The following is a 21,792-nucleotide window of genomic DNA, read 5'->3' on the forward strand; positions in this document are numbered from 1 at the left end:
TCAAATACCAAGTTCAAGTTCGAACTTGATTTCTCATGCTCGAGCTCGGTAACTGTAGCGATCGAGTCGAGTTTGATTTACCAGATACTCAACTCGATTTTTAGTATTTTGTCGATGCAATCTTTTAGCGTAGAAAAAATACTCACCCCCAACACGAGCGACATTGAGATATTGCAATTAATACGCTGATGCATGCCTTACGTTAACATAATATTAGAAGTATTTGTCTCAATCGTCGTTGTATGTATCAATTCCAATAGTGAAAAGAATTAGATAGAATTTTAATTGAAGCATAAGAATCCTTGATGAGGTAGAATAATGGATGTGTACAAGTTAATGTTTATATAAAGAGTAATGCTACAGCCACCGAAGATTGTGCACTGAATGACGTGGTAAAATCCTGACCGTTGATTTATTATCAGTTAATATTAATCAACGGTCAAGATTTTGTCACGTCATTCGGTGTACAGATTCGATACGCAACCTTTAGTGGCTCTATCATTTTCCTTATATGAAACCTAAGAAAACTTGAACACAAAATGTTTGTACAATGGAGTGTTTTCATGAAAAGATAATGACATCCATTATGAGTTAAAAGGATTGAACGAATGTTAAATTAAGTGTGAGGCGGTGGTGCGTATCAGGCGAGGTAATGCTTTAGCTCTAGTGGATAAATTTCTGAAGCCCCGGCATGTCCACCATTGAAAAGTAAATGTCATCACGAGTCATCCATATCACTTTCATGAAACCAAAAAACCACTATAAATCTCCACTTTCATGCACAATACTCTTTCAAGTCTTTAGTGCAAACCGTCATAACCTCACAACAAGCCCACTAAAAAAATCTCAACTTCCCATCAAAACATGCGAACCAACATTGTCAAATTCATCATCCTCCTCCCCTTCTTCATCCTTCAAACTTCTTTAGCACATCCTCCTGAAACCTCCATGGGGACTAATGCCCCGACCGGCTCTTCTTCTGGTGCAACTGGTTCGGCCCATGGGCCAAACTGGGATTACAGTTGGGGTTGGGGGTCCAGCCCAGGAAGTGGGTGGGGTTATGGGTCTGGCTCGGGAAGGTCACCCACCGGATTTGGTAGAGGTTCAGGCTTTGGGTTTGGTTCCGGGTCTGGATCGGGGTCGGGCTACGGTTATGGGTCTGGGAGTGGTGGTGCTCATGGTGGTGGGTATGGGTCTGGAAGTGGGTCTGGAAACTCTGCTGGTGGCGGCAGTGGTGAAGGAAGTGGCGGCTCGGGTAGTGCCTACACTGACCGTGCATCATTCACCGGAAGGGGCAGGAACCATCATGTGTGATGAATTAATTTTCTGCGTGTTTGCATGTTGTTTACGAGTATATGATAAGGTATAAAATAGGTGGTGTGTAACCTTTATATAGTTTGTGTATGCTATTTTATGATGAGCTTTTGTACTAATTTGCAATTATATTATGTAGTTTATAATATGCTGCGATATGAATACTGTCAGGCAACTTAATTATATGGGTACTTCTCATGCTCATTGACTAGTTTTAAGACTGAATGTATTTTCTGATCATAAGGAAAAGGCAATAAACAGATGCAAATTCAGGTACTAAATTGTTGGCGTTAATATTGCTCAGAATAGGAGTTGTCCTAGAATTATGTGGGCATAGAAAACAATCATAGGTGCAACTTTATAATATTAAGTTAACATGGTTTCGTTACTTGCTATTAGGTCTTGGAGATTTAAGGCAGCAACAGTTCTACAGTAAAGAAATTTACACGTAAAGCAGACCTGAGTATAAACAGAGGTAAGTAATCACCTTACATAGGCATCCTCAACTACTGAGTAGGCTTTGGTGATCACACTAAACAAAAACTTATTAATTGCTTTGGTTTTTGGTTTTGAGTTTTGACCACTCTTTATTTATATCTGACCCAACTCATTTATTTTTCTCATAATTTACTTTATATAATTTTTAATTTTAGTCCATTCGATTACGTTTTTCTACCTACTCTTTTCATTTTTCTAACATCAGGAGTCGGGAGATGCGTTGTTTGCATTTTTTCACGGATTTGTATCTACGAAAGGAGAAAAAAACGTTTTTTGTCCCGGGTTTTCCGTAATAAGGTTTAAATGCAATTATCAATTAGTGGTATAAATACAAAGGGGTGTTGTATTATGTTTTTCTAATACTTACCTGTTGGATTAACTTGCAAAGCATCATAGTCAAAATTAAGCCCTATCAATTGGGAGAAGAAGAGTCCCTCTCTTGACTTAAAAAAAAAAAAAAAATATTATATATATTATTTTTTATTTATTTTATTTCTCTCTTAAAACTAAACTTTCATTTCAAATCAAGATTTACAAAATCAAAAACAGAAGCTAATATTGACATATTTAAGACAAGTTGTTCGATAACAACAAAATGAGTGATAATTTGAAAGGGTTGTATCAAGTGGAATTGCAAATTTGTATTATAATTATTTTCTTTGTTTTTCAAACAACACAATTTGAACAATTTTTCATTTTCACATTTTCAGATATTTTTGTAAGATAAACTGTCAAATGTGCTTTTATTCTTGTCTTTTCAATTATTTTCAATATTTTCAAAAAAAGATAACAAAATTCATAAAAGAACACACCCTAGAGTTTTAAGGGTTTTTTATTGGAAAATTATAGTATTTGACCCATTTTGGGTGAGATTGAGTACTAGCCATTTGGATAAGTATCTTACAAATAACAATTTCTCTTTTAACAAGATTTAAAGGATGAAAATGCCTCATTTACAGTTCATTAAACCTTTAATTAAAAGTAATTCTTCAACTCTTAAAACTCATCTAACCCATTCTATTTAACAATCCTACCAAATCAAAGATTTTATGTAGATGGGTATTAAGTTATTGCTTGTGTAATTTTTAGATGGGGATGTTCGAAATCGAAAGATTTTGATTCTTCATGTAACTTGGGACTTCCTATTGGGGGTATTAGTGATATCAGTTACTTTTCGCAGCCCTGTTGAAAACAATGAAAGATTGTACCCCATCAAAGGATATCAGGCACTGATAAACTTATAGGGGACAAATTTTCACTAAGGGTGTTTTATCATATCAGATATCGATATGACCTATAGGGTTGTTGTAATTTTCAATAATTTTCACCTTACAATACCCCTTGTGAAAATTGAAGGTCTTTGGTTTGTTATTTTGATAGATTTTGAGAATAATATGAGTAGTTGATATGAGGATTATACAGGTAAAATTAAAATTCACAAAAAACCTCTTAATTTGTGATTTACTAAACACCCAAATATAAAAATTTTGTAAAATGACAAAAACACCTCACTACCACAGTGTCAGATCCCGCCACCACCGCTGATCTGACTGAAAAATTGTGTTACGACTCAGACCGGTCGAATCTATCGGTTATGAATCTCTATGGCCTTTTTCGGCCAGACCACGCATCTGATTGGAAAAGTCAGATCTATGGCCAAATCTAGTCGTCAACGGCCGCAAAAAGTCCAGATTTGGCTGTCGTTGTCGTCAACGATGATCATTTCTTTGTCGTCGTTGACAACCAAATCGGCAAATTACTGGCCAGTTCTGGTCCTTTCTATGCCGTTGTGACATATCTGACAACATGGGTGGTGTGGGGTGTTTTTGTTAATTTTTACATTTTTTTATAGGGAGTTTAATAAATTAATAAACTTAAAGAATTTAAAAGTAATTAAAAAATATAATAATATTTCTAAATAATTATACACAAGTTTTTGGGAATAAGATATAAATAATAAAACAACGGATCGTAAAATACCCCTAATCCCTATAGGTCGTATTCAACCTTGGCTGCGCCAAGTGACTGCAAACCGTACCGATACCCTCTGATATAGTCATGTTTAGTTTAAAACATCATAATTCTTCCATTTACAAATATCCTTCCTTCAAATTAACCCCAAACACCAACATCAACCACCCATTTACATTAAAAAAAAACAAAAAAAAAAAAACATAATTAACATGTTTCTTACACAATATTTGATTCCAACACAAATGCAACGATTTTTTTTTACTTAAGATATCGTCTTCAGAAATTGAAAACATGTAGTAATTTGGTAAAGATTGTATACACTGTGTTTAGAGATCATTATTCTATTATCCTATTAATAAAAAATAGGATATGGATTTATTTACTTTTTGTCATCTAATCTAAAAATTAATCTAAGTCAAATAAGATTTTTCGTCTAAAAATAAAAAGAGGGTGGGACTTGTTCATATTATCCAACTGAAAATATTTTTCTTTCTTCATTCCAATCTGAAAATTTATCCACCCAAGACCACCATCATCTGCTAGCAATCACTGTCGACTGTCTCGGCCACTGTCAACCGATGTGATCGAAATGGTCGTGCACTGATTGCCAAATCCCGACCAATCTCTCTGGCCGTTGACACGGCTAATAGATCTTTGCCGTCACAGCTAGATCTCTGGCTATTAACAATGTCTAGAATCTGGTTGTAACGGCAAGATTTGGCCTAAATCTAATCGTTTTTTGCCAAATTGACTAGATCTAGCCGATCATGTGCCGTTCTGACGACTACTGTTGCCATCCAACGATGGCAACTGACGACCAATGTCCTCTTGGTAGCTAGACTGCTTTGTTGCTTTTTAAACTTTATTATAGAGGTATTTAACTAAATTAACACATATAAGGGTGTTAAAAAACAATCTAAATATTTTAGAAAATATACCAAAAACATTCTATCTTAATCTTTTTCAAAAAGTGTTTAAATATTTTATCTAATCTGACATAATTCAAATGTTTTAGCAAACACATTTCACATTTAAATCTAATTCGATTGATTTAACTCAACTTAAAAAACACTTTTTCAGAAGAACCTTTTCAAAAAGTTAACAAAACCCCCCGTATCAGTTTTACAAAATGGGTTGATCAAAATATGAGATTATTAAGAGAAAAAAAAAAAAAAAAAAGTTACATAATCACAAGGAACAAATCCCTCCTAAAAAAAAAAGCTTAACATAAACAAATCACAGACACCGATGAGTGGAAATATCATAACCATCTAACACACTCCAAACTTTTATTTTGAAACCCCAAAATGAGAGATTATTAAGAAAAGAAAAAGAAAGTTAAATTCTCAAATTACACACTTCTTCCAAAATGTACATTTAGGTTGCCCTTCTATTCTTTTTAACCAAAACATGAAAACTAATTTACCGAATTTTCCTCTTTCTTGCCAATATCGATCTACAAGGTACAAGCCATCATAAAAATAAACCTTGTTGGAAATCCTCCTACCACTCATCCCTATGTAAGTCGATGGCCTAGATAATTTTAAGCTACGAACTACTCTAACCGGAGTTTTTTCTTCCATGCTATTTTTTAATGCTAGGTTTCCTCGTTCAAGCTTTTGATCTTCAAGTTGTTGCTTCCGTTTAAGAGCAGGATTTTCACCCTGACCTGAATAAACTAGGACATCAGAATAATTTACATTATTGGAATAACGACCAGAAGCAACAACACTTATTGCTATTACTTTCCCATCAATTTTCAAGTAATCTATACCACTCAAAAACTGGCTATGAAGACCAATAACATTCATCTCTGTCACCCATTGAAACATGTCACCCACTTCTACTCCTGGGATAGGTCCTATTCTTTTACTTGTGTAAATCCATTTTGATTGTTCTCTTAGAACCACTGCTGCCTTCATTAGAATATTCGGTCCCGCACTTGTTGCACCCTCTTGCATGAGATTATTGACTATATCTTGGAATGAGTGCAAAGCCTTCTTCATCTTGTCGCGAATATTTAAGTCAATTTCATCACTCACTTCTTTTGGTTTAATCTCTACCATAGACCTTTCATTTGTTAAAGGGAATTTCCGACTGACACAATCCACTCTAGCATTTTCCTTCAAAGGATTGGCAGAAATCACATCAAGCTCACTTTCTCTTGATTTGACTTCATGGTTAATAGCTTGCAATGGTTCAACTTCCACTAACATTTCTCTTGATTTAATTTCATGATCGATAGCTTGCAATGGTTCAATCTCTTCCATCAACATTTCTCTTGATTTGATTTCATGATCAATAGCGTCCAATGGTTCAATCTCTTCCATCAATATTCCATTTGGTAAATCAACAAATTTTTGGCTTTCAAAACCAATAGGAAAATCTCGTCTAAGGGAAAATCCTTTCAAGATTCTTGGAGGAGGGTATTTCCGAGGTGCAAAATCCTTTTTAGCATTTTCCTTCAGAGGATTAATACCAATTATTTTACTTTCACTTTCTTCTGATTTCACTTCATCATGAGCCACCACCAAATTCCCGTTTGAAAGGTTGGCAACACCAATATTACTTTCACTTTCTCCTAATTTCACTTCATGAGCTACCACCAAATTCCCATTTGAGAGGTTGGAGACACCAATCAGATTACATTCACTGTCTCCTGATTCTATTTGATTATAATCCACCATCAACTTTCCACAATGACTGAATTTCTCATTACAACCAATAGGAAAATCCCGTTTCAGAGAAAATCCTTTCAAGATTCTTGGAGGAGGGTATTTCCGAGGGACAAAATCCACAATAGCATTTTCCTTCAAAGGATTCACACCAATCACATTACTATCACTTTCTCCTGATTTCATTTGATCATGAGCTACCATAAACTTTCCCTTTGCTAGGTTGGAGGCACCAATCCCATTACATTCATTTTCTCTTGATTTCATTTGATCATCAGCTACCATCAACTTCCCGGAATAATTGAATTTCTGGTCTTTACAAACATCACGACAATCTCGAAGAGGAAACCCTTTCAAGCTTCTTGGAGTAGAGTACTTCCGATGTGCAAAATCCACCTTAGCATTTTCCTTTGAGGGATTGACACCAATCATCATATTACATTCACTTTCTTGACCATGAGACACCATCAACTTTCCATTTGCTAGGTTGGAGCTATGACCAAAATTTTGGTTTTCACACCCAACAGAAAAATTTCGCTTGACAGAGAACTTTTTCAAGTTTCTTGGTAAAATGTATTTTAAAGAGTTTCTTAGTGGAGAGTATTTTCTACTTCTTGGTGGAGGGTCGTTAAAAAAGTTTCTTCGTGGAGAGTATTTTCTACTTCTTGGTGGAGGGTATTTGAAAGAGTTTCTTCGTGGAGAGTATTTTCTTCTTGGTGGAGGGTATTTCGAACGAGCAAAGTTCATTATAGCTATTTCCTACTACTGAAACAAAAGAAAAAATAAGGGAAAAAAAATACGTAAGGGAGTAAGAGACATTCTTCAATAAGTATAAATTTTCTCTTAAAAAAAAAAAAAAAAAACTCATGATCATAATATAAAGTTAAAATATTTATATTATAATAAATTTTATTAACCTTTCTCGGAAGCAAAAAGAAAATTTCTGGCTACTTGAAAGCATTTATTTAAAGAGAGCTTTAAAATATTAAGGTATGTTAATAGTCAATACAATATAGTAATACAATGTCCTAACTCTTAATATGATAATAATACAATGGAACTCATGCTTGATACTTGATAGAAATATGAGATCGAATAGAAGTCAATAAAGAGGTGGATTCAATAACGATTCACAGATGGAAAAATGACAAAAAAGAAGGCATTAATTCACTTTAAATATTTCTCATCTATAGTTTTTTTAGTATTCTTGATCTGGTAGGTTTCTCTCTCATTTAACAAAAGTCTAGAATCTTTGAATAATATTCAAGAAAAGAGTAATTCTAGAAAAATTTATAGAATTAGAAAGAAGTATTCCTTGGACAAAATAATAAAGTAATTCTTGGAAAGAAATTTAAGAAAAGAGTATTCTAGAATTAGAGGAACTAGTCCTCTTAGGCAAAATGATAATATACGTACAAAGACTAATCTAATTGAACAAAATATTCATAAAAGAATACAGGCTTTTTTTTTATTTTTAAATAAAAAATAAAGATCTATATATAGAAGTACATTTGGTAGAAGAGAGTTAAAATGTTGTCTAAATGTTTCCAAAACAGTTTACGAATACAACCGTAAACACTAGCGTAAATTGAAAAAAAATAAAAATAGTTTTCATAGTTTTCTAAAATTTTTAAATATGGTATCAAATACATTTTCAAAATTAAATACACTAAAATTGATATTCTGAAGTATTGTAGGAGCATAGTGATCAATGCAAATAAAACTAAAAAGAACGGAAAATCAAGAATAAGCATAACCATAAATACTAACAAAAATAAACATCAAGTAGTCATAACAAAAAAAAAAAAGGTAACTGTTGGGTTTTAATGACATGTGAAGGTGGTAATTTTAGATATATTCCCTTGTATAGCCACCTTAATAATCATAATTCTCAAAATATCAAGGTCTTGTTTAAAATGTAAATAACAAAAAAAATAGTTAGAATACGCAAGACTGGAGTTTTAGCACTATCTAGTATGGTTTAACGTTTTAATTGAATATTAATCAATAAATATGACTCGATATAGATTATCGAGACTAACATAGTCTAGCATTAATATGTTAATAATATATCATTTGTTGTTTCAAAGGGATAATTTGTATAAATTTTACAACTAGTTTATCCTAAATAAATCCTGTACATTTGGGAAAGTGTGATTATTGAGTGGTATATATTTCCAAACCTTATTTTTATTAAAGGAGTGGAACATTAGTGGCTCATCCCCAAGGCTTGGTCGGACTTAAATGTTACTAAAAAACAATTACAAAATAAATATTTCTGGTTTTAACATGTTGACACTAGGGAAAACCAGGGTAACATTATGGGCTCTCTCTTCTAATAGAGCAAACTAATGTGTCAGGTGACATTTGAGCTTTCTAGACTTTCTCTTCTAAAACAGCGTTAGGTGACACTAGGTTTTCTAAACTTTTAGATGTTACATGGCTTTCTAGACTCTCTTCTAAGGAGTGTCAGGTGACACTATGGGCTTTCTAGATTTCTCTTCTAACAGCAAGTCCGGGACTTGGGTTTTCTAGACTCTCTGCTAAGAGAGACAAAGTACGGTTCGGACTATGGCTTTCTAGACTTCTATCTCTAGGGAAGCAAACTCATGGCGCGATGGGCTTTAGACTCTCTTCTAGAGAGATGGTTCGGGAACTATGGGCTTTTTAACTTTCTCCTCTAAGAGAAGCAACTAATGGTGCGGAGGGTGGTTCTAGTCTTTCTTTCTAAGATTTAGATTACGGGCTTTCTAGATTTTAGACGTGACTGATTCTCGACTCTCTTCTAAGAGAGAGAAACTAATGGTAGGGTGACACTTTGGGCTTCTAGACTTTCTCTTTAAAGAAGAAACTGAACGTCATAGGACACTACAGCGTTTTAGATTTTAACTTCTCTTCTACAAGTAGTTTGTAACGTCATTGAACTACAGGCTTTCTAGACTTTGACTCTCTTACGAGTAGTATGCTAATGGTCCCGTGACACTATAGGCTTTCTAAAACTTTCAGAGATGATCGGGTGGCATTATGGACTTGCTAGGATGTTTAGCCTACTGTTTCGCACTCCTTCGTGCCATTGAAACGATGGCATGGTTGCTTTTACACTCCACGATGGCTTGGCTTTCCAAAAGGTTGTAGTCAACCAATGGCTTTAGCCACAAACCACACTAGACGGAATAGTGCCCTTTCAATTTTATTGAAGTAAACGACTTTTTACACTGATATGGCTATCTTTTTTCGCTAAAAAATTTTCGAAATATAGACTTTATTATATACGGTATAAATCTCAGTAAATTTCATTGTGAAGAAAGACAGATGGTAAAAAATCTGTTAATTTAAAGAAGGATCGTCAATTAACATTTGCATCCAAAAATCAAAATTAAAGTTTAGATATAAAATTGTATTTTGAAACGTTTTTTAGTATCGTTAAACTTTATTGAGTGATAAGAAGTCTGTACTTCTATTTGAGAGTGTGGGCCGAGCCGAAGAAATGACCGTGCCTAAAACATAACTAGTGTGTGCATAGTGGATTTTCAACTTTCCAAGGGTGATCATGACGATTGATGAGATGCGTGTTTGAGTTCTTTGGTGGATTTACAATTAAACAGTATCAATCTATGTATGAATGATGAGTTGTGGTATTCAAATATGTGATTGAAGGAGATAGTGCTAACTTATGAGAACTACTATGGCACATGAACTTTCGAAATCGGAAAATCTAATGAACTTCTAACTACTCAAATCAACGATACAGTATAAAATTATCAAGAAAACAAGATCTTGAACAAATCAATAATAACATCATAAGCAAATAACAGTAACAAGAAGAAAAAGAAAATGAGAATTACCTCTTCACTAAGACAGAATTTTCCGAAAGAAAGCTAAATCCCAGAGGGCAGAGGCGATAAAAGCCAAAGACTCTATGCCTTCTTTATAGGGTTTTAAATTTCAAATTCCTAAACAAACACGATCTCCTCCAAATTCTTGCCGTGTCAGGACTCAGCGCAAACTCTTATTAACTGCGTTACGGTGTACGGGAGTTTAAGGTGTTTGGTTTCGGAGGCCAATTACCTCATAACAAGTGTACAAGGATGATTTTGACCTTTTGATTGACGGTGGGATACTCACCATGTTAAGAGACTTTTGTAGTCCATATCGTGTCTTAATTAAGCTTCATCAAAGACTATCACTTTTGACACACAAATTGTACGTGTGGAGTAGGATAACCCATATTTATAGGTTTTGTAAGAAGGGTATTTTGATGATATAGGTTATGATATTTTCACTTAATTTCTAAATGGAAGGTGATATCTTCTTCTCAAATTTTGATTAGATTGATGTGATTTTCCCTAAAATGAAAAATAAAACCTTAAGTTTAAAAAAAGATGTGAGACTTATAAATATAGACAGTGTTTCTTAAATTATGATTTTATTTTATTTCCTTCTGCTTATTTGATTTTTTTTTTTTAACAGTTTGATTTAGGAATTTAAGTTATTTTTTTATTTTAATTAGGAGTCTTCTTATTTATTTATGGTTTGATTCAAGAATTTAATTTTTTATTTTAATTTAAATTAGCAGTCTAAAAATTTTAGGAAGGTATATTTTAATTAAAATTTTATAGTATTACGATTTTTTTTCATTCCGATTCTTGTTAGGATTATACTACTAAAGATACACTAGGTATGTATCTAAGTTATTCAAACTTTGAATAATAAAATTTGTTAAATTTTCCTTTGAAAAGCTTTTATCATTGCTGTGTGTGATTTTTCCATCAAGCTCAGAGAATTGCGAGATTATAGTTTGATTCTGAATTAGTTCAACTCAATCGATTGTTCGACCCAACATAAGCTTGTCAAGTTGTAGCTCGACTTAGCACAAGCTAGTCGAGACTAATCCTTACAATTGTTCAACCAGCTTACAGATAACTTCAGATCCTGAATATCTTAAAGGGATCAGATCAACATCAATCCTAATGTAATCTCAACGCTCAATCGCGAGAATATCGGAGTTGTAGTTCAATCTTAATTGTAATCCCTTTATTTTAGCTCTTTCGTTTGTACAGAATCTATATATAAACCCCTTCCAACGATGAGAAAGGGGTTAGCAAATTGTTCTAGGACTATTATTGTAAGCTCTCATAGCAAATACAAAAATAGTGGACATAGACTCAAGAGTATAACTCGCCAAACCACTTTAAAAACTCAGTGTGCCATTTACTTTATCGGATTTTCCGTTTGTACATTGCTGGTTATCTGTAATCACGCATACATCAGTTTCAATTCCGTCAAGGTCAATCGGATCGCTCTAGTTGGTGTATTTTTGCATCAACATTTTGGCATTAAAAGAAGGGCCTCAGCCAAATTTCAGAATTTTCGGCAGACAAACTCTTCTAGTAACCCAATCACTCAAAGCCCACAATGGTTCAAACCAGATCAAAGACCACTATCGAAAACCACAACAATGTGGAGACCACCCACTAGGAGGTTCACCAAGACGTCGCCGGGCGTCGACCACCAATACCGCTGGTGCAGTAGGTTGCGAACTAGTTGGGTGCAAGGACGTCAAATCCCGAGAATGGCCAATTGGTGGAGATGATCAGAACAATGGCCGCATAGGCTGTGCAACAAAATGTGGCTAAGTTGAGAAATTAGCAACTGACCCCCCCAAAACCTTGACTAACTGCGATTCATTGATGTCACCCCAACAAACCGAAACTCAGTTGAGACTAATTTGCTTCGTTGGCACCAAGGCACGCCCGACGATCCTGGCACCGCCAAGAACATTCCACACAATAATGAGAGTCCTACGGGCAAACTAACCCTAGGAGGCAACCGGGCAAACAACCTATAGAAGAAGACGAAGATAATGGTCGCCAGAGGGGTACCCAACCTACTCGGGGGTATCCCCAACGTCAGAGTGCCAGTTTTAACCCACGCCCAAGGTAGCCTCAAACCTCGCAAGCTCGCAAGACGAGTCATGTGTGCCAATCTGGTAATGACTGACGTTCCGATTATAACCAATGTCGCGAGCAACGCACTGATGAGCATGATAGCACTTACCAGCCCAACCATCATGACTCAACCTGGCGCATCAATGCACACAATGGAGAGGGCTCACAAGTAGCAGATTTGCGAACTCACTTGCTCGAGGTAAGGTTGAACAGAGCCAACTAGAGTAATCCTCACAACGAAGACTTAGATTGGGTATAGAAAATGCTCAACGATCTAAGAGCCTGCCAAAACAATACGGCGAAAGAGATAGTGAACTCTCCCTTCACAGAGAAAGTTCTCCAAGCCCCGCTTCCCCAGAGATTTAGGGTGCTAGAAAGTAAGTTTGATGGGAAATGAGATCCCAAAGACCATTTTGACACTTTCAATGACCTGGTGGAGCTGCACGACGTTTGTGACTTGGCAAAGTATCGCTGCTTTGCGGTCACATTGGTAGGGGATGCCAAGAAGTGGTACAAAAGGCTCAAGGCAAACTCAATTAGCTCTTGACAATAATTCTCCTTGCTGTACCTACAACAATTCCAAGCGAGGAGACAGTTCGCAATGTCACTAAACTACTTGAGCAATATTCATCAGGAGATAGATGAAACATTGACCGCATATCTGACGAGGTTCTAGAATGAGTAAGCAAAGGTCGCGAATGCGCTCGAAGAATCAATTCAAACTTTGCTAATTGTCGGCATCAGGCCACAACGAGCTATGGAAAGAGCTCTAAAGTGAAGACCATGTGAGCCTGACAAGGTTTTATCAAATGGCTACCAAGCTTCAGCCAGTGGAAAACTTGCTAGCCACCCTAGCCAGAAGCTCGCTACGAAGAGCCCTGGACAGGTTACAAGATTGCCTAGCAGATAAACGAAAGGACTAAGACCGCAATGATAAGGACCATAACAGGTTCCAAAAGAGGCAAAAAACTGAGAATTACGGGGAAGGGCAACATTTCCTATGATATGCAGAATACACCCCTCTCACTCAAGATATAGCTTATATATATATATATATATATATATGAAGTCTCCCGTGAGGCTAAGAGACTAGCCACTCCAGAAATGATGAAGGGGGCTCCGAGTAGAAGAGATCAACAAAAATATTGTCAATACCATCAAGACATCGAGCACAACACCAATGAGTGTCGGACTTTAAAAGACGTCATCGAAGATCTGATCCGAAGGGGCCACCTAAAAGAATTTGTTAAGGAGGCGCCAGCTCGCGAAAGTACTAGCGAGCAGAATAACCAGATCCAGTAAGCCCCAGCCAACGCCAACAATGAAGTTCTGGTAGGTATGATCTACAGGGGTCTTGACATTGCAGGGAGCTCAAGGTGCTCTTACGAGCAATATGCTCGAGAGGCCAGAACATACTCAGTCCCCCGAGTAATGAGCTATGAACAGAAGTTGTCGAAGCTGCCCAAAGAAAAGAGCGAGGTGATATGATTCACAGTGGAAGAGTGTGAAGAATCTTCTTAACATAATCATGATGTCATTGTAATCGCAGCCAGAGTACTCAAGGTGATGATTGATAATGGTAGTGCAGCGAACATCATTTTCTGGAAAGTTCTAGAAAATGAGATTCACAGAATGAGATCTAAGGGCGTGTCCATTGCCGCTTTATAGATTCACTGGGGACAGTCTAGTCCCCAAGGGAACAATCGACCTACCTGTGACCTGAGGGGTGGAATCTAAGATCAGTACAGTAATGGCAGAATTCCTAATAGTGGATTGCGCAACCACTTGCAATGTCATCCTCGGAAGAACGATCCTTGATGATCTGAGTGTAATTACCTCGGTTTGTTGCTAGGCAATGAGATTCTTAACTCCAAGCGGAGTCACAACGATCAGGAGCTGCAGAAAAGAATTTCGGGAGTGCTACAACCGAGCTACTCACCCTACACTAAAATGGCCACTCCTGAGAACCATGGTCATCGCAGAGTCTGAGCCAAACTCTAGACCTCTAGAGGATACCATAGATCCTCGTATCTATAAAGAAGAGCCCGCAGCATGGCCAACAGAAGAGTTGCGAGAAGTATTTATCAACAAGGAAGACTCGACTCGAGTGTTGAAAATTGGCAACAATCTGAGCGACAAGCTAACAAATAATCTGGTAGGGTTCCTAAAGAAAAAACCTCGACTTGTTTGCCTGGGTACATGCGAATATGGTGGGGATCAACTCCGAGGTAATGTGCCATATAATAAATGTCAACCCAGAAGCTCGACCAATCAGATAGAAAAGGATATTTATGAATGCAGAGCGGTCCAAAGCGCCCAAAGATGAAGTTGACAAGCTCTTGAACATCAACTTCATCAGGGAAGTGAAATATCCAGACTAGCTCGCTAACCTAGTTTGGGTGAAAAAGTCAAATGGGAAGTGGTAGACTTGCATCGACTTCACAGATTTGAACAAAACTTATCCCAAAGACAACTTTCCGCTGCCTTGGATCGACTAATTAGTAGATGTGACAATCAGGAATGCACTACTTAGCTTCATGGATGCATATTTGGGATACAACCAATTCTCGATGTATCAGCCCGATTAAGAACACACCTTGTTTATTACTGACCGAGGTATTTACTATTACAGGGTAATGCCATTTGGCTTGAAGAACTCTGTAGCGACCTACCATCATTTGGTGAACAAGATGTTTCTTGATAATAGAGCAAGTAAGCACTTTACGTTTCTTGATAATAGTGTTGAATGTGGCTTCACCTATGCAAAAGTCGTACGCCCTCAACCGAGAAAGCGAGATAATCTTGTTAACGTTGTGCTCCCTATTGGAGAGATTGTTAAAGCGTTGAAGCTGCTCTAAGCTCGTTGTGGGAAGAAAGTTTTGCTCGACGTTTATTGCAAAGCAAAGAAATTTGGTTAATCCGATGGTCAAGCTTGGAAACACTTTTTGCACACACAAGGATCAAAATCTTACTAGTGTCCAAAGCAAAAACGCCAATCTCCTCGGCCTAATAAAAGAAAAATTGTGAATCCCAATGTGGGACCTTCTTTGGAACATCGATCAAACTGTGAAAATGTACTTTCCTCACCTTGGAGAGATAATACGTTTGATCTTCACCCCTTTTTAACCTATATAAGTGAATGAGCTCCTCTACGAATGGCTCGCCCAACTACGCTATTTTGTATGCTATGTACAAGCCTACGATAATAATATATGAGTTCGCTGACAACTGGAGAGGGACGATGTCAAATCGTCTCAAAACATTGTCACTAAAGTGATAAGGGGGAATGGACATCCCATACCTCAAAAAGGGATTTAGAGACTACCACATAGTCAATGGGGGGATTTTTCTAGGAGAAGCCTCTCGGGGCCCTCAAGGAAAGTTAAGGCACATAAATTTCAATTATGCGCCTAAGATCCTCAACCCTAATCAAGGATTGTGGTTTCTTGTGCGGCCTATAGACTAGAGATTTTTTCGATTGAGCAACTTTGGCAGAAGCATGGTCAGAAGAGCCCGCTGAATCGGGGTCCAAGCTCCGTGCAACAACATCCCTGGAAGCCTTAGGGACTATGCCCCCGCTGGGGAATCGAACATGCGATCAATGTTATAGCTGTTTAATGAAGACATGACAATAGCTCACCTCTAGGTACCTGAAACAGAAGCAAACATGTGTCAGAGCTCGAAAATTTAGTGACTTATCGACACTTTGCTTTCAGTTTAGGCACTCAAGTAGCTCACGTCGAACAACAGACACATGCGACCTACCCGGATTCCCGCGACCGCGACCGCCACCGCCACCGTAAACCCTCCTTAAACCTAGAACCGTCGAAAACACACTCAAAAACCCTAACAAAGCCCTAAAAGACCCAATGTGGCCATGGAAATAGCCACCCTCAACCACAAAAAGACATCAAAGTAAGCAAATGAGGGGAAAGAAACCTTACCGAAGTAAAAAGATGGAAGAAACTCGCCAGAAAAGCACCATAAAAGCAAAAGAGTAGCACGGGGTAAGCAAGAAAATCTGGAAACTTTTGCAAAGTGTGTAGACTTTTTGACGAGGTTGCCACTTTTATAGTGGTGTGCATTGGAGACGAAAGGGCGAGATTCAACCATAGCCATCAATCTATAGTGAATTTTGGCCTTCCATTCATCAAGCAATCCTGGCCCTTGGACATGGCCACATGTCGATCATCCACGAGAGGCGATCAACCGTCAGGCTGCCACAATCATCACTATCGCCACACATCACTTCAATTATGCGCGTGGATAGTTGTAGTCATCCACACATGACGAAAAGTAACTGCCAAAGGCTACCGCATTTAAGGCGACATGACTGCGTGGAAGTTACACATATACCCTTCATTTCAAATTTTGAGTTTGTCAAGAATATCAAAACAGAGAAAAAGCCAAGTGTTGAGTACATCGACCGAAGATGAGTTCGACTCATAAAGCTCGACCAAATCTGTATTTAGCACACAACCGATGAAATCTGAGCTTGATATCAAATCGAGTAATAGTTTTCCAAGCTCAAAACAAGCACCAAACACTAAGGCGCAAATGTTGTATCTGATTTTTTCATCAAGCTCAGAGAATTACGAGGTTATAGCTCGATCTAGAATTAGTTCGACTCAATCGATTGTCCAACCCAGCATAAGCTCGTCAAGTTGTAGCTTGACCTAGCACAAGTTAGTTGCGACCAATCCTTACAGTTGTCCAACTAGCTCACAGATAACTTTAGATCCCAAATATCTCGGAAGGGATCAGATCAACAGCAATCTTGGCGCAATCTCAATGCTTAATCGCGAGAATATCAGAGTTGCATTTCAATCTTAATTGTAATCCTTTTATTTTCGCTCCTTCCTTTGTACATAATTTGTATATAAACTCTCTCCAACGATGAGAAAGGGGTTAGAAAATTGTTCTAGGACTATTATTGTAAGCTCTCATAACAAATACAAAAATAGTGGACGTAGGCTCAAGAGTATAACTCGCCAAACCACTTTAAAAACTCAGTGTGCCATTTACTTTATCGCATTTTCCATTTGTACATTGATAGTTATCTGTAATCACACACACATTAATTCCGATTCCGTCAGGGTAAATCAAATCACTCTAGTTGGTGAATTTTGCATCAAGAATCATGGATATGATGTACTTTCTTGCGGATTCAAGAAGTCTCTTGTGGATTCTAGAGTTTTATCTTGTGGATTCAAGTTTATTTATGGATGCTAGTTTGTGCATGGATGTTACACTTGAGCATATTTAGTCTTATCTAAATTTTGTTATGTCAACCTCTCTTGTTGTCAAAAGATTTGTACTAGGTTTTAAGGGTGGGGAAGTTCTGGTTTGATCCGAACTAATTAGACTCAACATAAAATCGGGTCTAACATATTAGACCTGAACTAACCTTGTAGCTCAGGTCAAATCGAGTCGATCATTGCTTGCGGTTTGTGTCCTTACTATTAAAATAGTTAAATGTCCCAAATTTAATCAAAAGTGTTGGGCTCTTAAGTGATCGGACCTGAAATGAGAAGTTAACAACCCAAAGTTCATTTAAAGGAAATCACTTTTAGGCCCCACCATTTTCTTCCTTAACCCCCCACCTTCTATTTTAAGTGAGGATATACTTGCTATTAAAAAATATTCTTTTTCCTCCATACTTTTCATTTCAAAGTTTTATATTTGCAGTTATAGAAAAATTAAAAGAAATGTAGGTCAATCATAATTCATGTTTCACTAGTAAATTAAATCTCATAATAATCATCAAAATTAAGGGTCCGTTTGTTTCAATATTCTTCCCCTATCCCATTCCTATCATTTCCAAAATACACAATTGTTTCCCTATTCTGGATTATATTTTATTCGATTATTTTTAAATCCCCTAAGTTTGTTAATTTAACTAAATACCCCCCAAAAAAAAGTTTAGAAATTAACAGAAACACCCCCTATCCACATTTGCCAAATTCTGACCACCACTGCCGGAAGGTGGCTAGAATCTGTCACAATGGTGCCCTACTAGCCGAAACTGGTCGGTAATGTGCTGATTTGGTCATCAGATCTGGCCTTTTTCGGCCAGATCCGTGGTGGATCTAGCCAAAAAAAGCCAGATCGATGCACGACCAGCCAGATCCGGTTGGTCGTGCGTCGTAACACCTGATTTCGGCGATGGTGGCCGGAATCTGACAACTGTGGGTGGGTAAGGGTGTTTTTGTTATTTTACAAAATTTTTATATATTGAGGTGTTTAGTTAAATTAGCAAACCTAAGGGGTTTTTTTGTTAATTTTTAAATTTTATCTCGTAATAATCACTCAACTCTACCTACCAATAATATTTTAAAAATACTACTCAAACTCAAAATTCTAAACGAAACACACCCTTAATGTTTCTCTTTTATGACATGAATTTAGATCTCATATAGTTATATACCTAAAGCAAACACAACTATTAGCATCTTTATCTTTTCTTTTCTTTTCTAAGTTTTATAGTTTGGAAATCTATTACAAATTACGTTTGAATAAAAAACTGATCCATATAACGAAACTTAAATCAAAAAAATGTTTATGGTAGTTTTTTTAGTGTTTTTAGAGGTGATACCTCATAGTTTCAAAAGACATCACACGGTTTCAGATCTTAAGCAAAATAATAAAATGTTTATAAATTCATCCTAAAAGTTTGAATACGTATAAGAATTGAAAACCATTGTTAATAATATTTTTAAATAGATGGAGGTTAAAAATAAAAACCTGGGGACTAAAAATCACTTCCCTTCATTTAAATGTTAGGAATTTAAAATAAATTTACTGCCAAGCCAAAAAATAAAAAATAAAAAAAATAAAAAAATAAAAAAGCAAACATAGCCAGTTTGAATCCATAGATGTACTGGTGACCGAATCTATGGCTTAAGAGAGAATCTGCGAGGTTTGTGGTATAGTGTTATGAGGAAGAAGGTTAATCACTTCATAATTTTTGAAAAAACTGTCACAGGTCAGGCCGGGTTTTCTGCCCAACCCGACACTCGACCGATCAAATCGGGTTGGCATTTAAACAACCTTATGCCAACCTGATTTGTGTAAAGACCGGATTCAATCTAGTGATAATTATAGGCAGGCAGGAGAGATCTTATTTTAAAATCAAAGAATACGTCTTGCAATTAAGTCAACACCAGGAAGGTCAATGAAGTTTATCCCCCCTTTCTTTAAAAAGAACATTCCTGGAATTTGGTTAGAAATGAGGTGTTGAATCACTAAGCTCATTGATTCCAATCAAAAATAGAAATAGTCAAACCATTTTCCTCGAGTCCAATGTATCATCACAACAAGAGGATCTTTTTCCATCTACGAAAGCCAACGTGAGAGTCTCAACATTACTTGCAAAACTTGTATCTCTAGCTGTCTTTCTTGGTCATCTACTCACTGTAGAGCCCAAAGCAGGCTTTCTAGTTTCCACTGATTATGCCTCCTCAATTTATAAACATTTAACTTGCCCATTTTGCATGGTTGGCGCCAGCAAATACACTTTGGAGACTCTAAATTAATTTAAGCTTCACCACGTTCGCCAGACTGTAAAGACAAAATGCCCATCTGTACAGTACATCTCCACTACTTATTTCAACAGATAAATTCAATTCAAAAGTCTAGAATTGCCAATTAATGGTACTATTGAGCGGATTAATTTCAAAACAATTATATTTACAAAATTTCGTATTGCATTCATAGAGATGGTAAATCCTTTTCAAACCAGGTTCACATTGAGTTCACGATCAAACTATTCCTATAAGCTTATAATATTTCAGTACTCCACAAAATCAATTGTAGAAATTCTAACAAAGGCAATTAAACGGCGAGTTGTTTTTGATGGGCTGATTCGTCTTCAGTGAAACAACAATGGTGCTTTAGTGGCCTGGCCATGTTTAGAGGAGGTTCTGGTAAATGCAGAGGAGATTGCAAAAACATTTCTTTCTGAAGAAAAGAACAGTAGGTTTGGAATGTGGTGGGTGTCACGTTTAATTGGAACCCTAAACCAAACAAGAAGTCCACCTCAAGCAAGTTCATTTCCGCTGTGCTTATTCCCCCAACTTTAGCATAAAACGCATTGTTGTAATAGCTGCAAAATGATAACACAAATCAAATGACTGAACATACCAAAGTCAAAAGCCAAAGAAATCTTAATGGAAATTACCCAAATAAAGAAGAAATTCATCCAAATGTAATCAACCCACCAACAGTAATAATGAGTTAAGAGGCAAAAATGAAAAGTGACTGTTGGGCCAATGAGTAAATAACACAGGGGACAAGTGGAAATGAATACGGATGGGTTTTGATTGAGCTGTCATTAAGGTTTCAATAATGAGTTAACAATGTCATGTTGATGGTTGCAGATTTCATGGGAATTACAGGCATTCATTGACAGATAGATTGAGACCAGAACTGAACATCATGTATGAACTTGTCTGCTAAAACACTCCGCTTTTCATATTCCTATAATTACTTTCTACTCTCCGCCTATTTGTAATTGTTGCCGACAAACTACCCAGTATCAATTAAGTCTAAGTCCTTAATTAATCACACTTTTAATTCATCAATCTAAACGCAAGAGAGTTCAAATCTTTTCTCTGAAAAAAAAAAAAAAAAAAAAAAAGAAAGAAAAGAAAAGGGTTCTTAAAGTGTTCCACTAAGAGCAAAGTGAAAATTTCAATCAAGAAACTTTTATATATTACACAACGCAACCTAAAAATCTTTTCTCAAAAAAAAAAAAAAAAAAGAAAAAAAAAAAAAAAGAAAGAAAAGAAAAGGGTTCTTAAAGTGTTCCACTAAGAGCAAAGTGAAAATTTCAATCAAGAAACTTAAATTCTTTAGAAGGAGAGAAAAACAGAAAGATCAAGAAAAGAAAAGAAAAGTATGAAAAAGATCAAGAATTGAATGAAAGAATTAGAATTTAAAACAAAGAAAATGTCACAAGAAACTTACATATCATCCATGAACTTGGCAGAGACCAAAACGCTGGTTATAAGCAAGCGATGCACATTGAAGGAATTGATGGGCAAAGAGGGCTGTTTCTGAGCAAAACGATCAAGATAAACATAGGAAACAACGAAGCAAGAGGGGCTACAGTTTGCGTACTTAAAGATCCTCTCTAGATAGCTTTGAAGGGAAATGGTAGGGCGAGTGAGGCCATGAAAAACAGAGATCTTCTGGGGTTGAAGACGACGGCTAAAATCATTAGAATCAGCAACACGTTGAAGAAGAGAAGAGAGAATAGCTATTACTTTAGGCATGACAGAATCGGCTTGATCTTCAAGGTTGGCTTGAAGAGTGGTCATCGTTGGTTGGTTTGGTTGAGTTGGGTTTGTCTTGTAAGACACAGCAAGCTATTGTTATTTGAG

General features: G+C 36.5%; 2 protein-coding genes across 2 annotated transcripts; one reads left to right on the forward strand and one right to left on the reverse strand.

The window, feature by feature from the left end:
• Positions 1-715: 715 nt before the first annotated feature.
• Positions 716-1,532, forward strand: LOC116138751 (putative glycine-rich cell wall structural protein 1). Its single transcript, XM_031424436.1, has one exon. The coding sequence runs from the start codon at positions 865-867 to the stop codon at positions 1,312-1,314; it is 450 nt and encodes a 149-aa protein (XP_031280296.1). The 5' UTR covers positions 716-864; the 3' UTR covers positions 1,315-1,532.
• An 18,581-nt stretch (positions 1,533-20,113) lies between these two features.
• Positions 20,114-21,792, reverse strand: LOC116138739 (cyclin-U4-1-like). The gene is made up of 2 exons (XM_031424424.1): positions 21,377-21,792; positions 20,114-20,513 (listed from the first exon to the last, which is right to left on the reverse strand). Exons 1-2 carry the CDS (start codon positions 21,727-21,729, stop codon positions 20,243-20,245), a joined length of 624 nt encoding a protein of 207 aa, XP_031280284.1. The 5' UTR covers positions 21,730-21,792; the 3' UTR covers positions 20,114-20,242.

This window comes from Pistacia vera, unplaced genomic scaffold (genome assembly GCF_008641045.1).
Source record: "Pistacia vera cultivar Batoury unplaced genomic scaffold, PisVer_v2 Contig343, whole genome shotgun sequence".
Taxonomy (NCBI): Eukaryota; Viridiplantae; Streptophyta; class Magnoliopsida; order Sapindales; family Anacardiaceae; genus Pistacia; species Pistacia vera.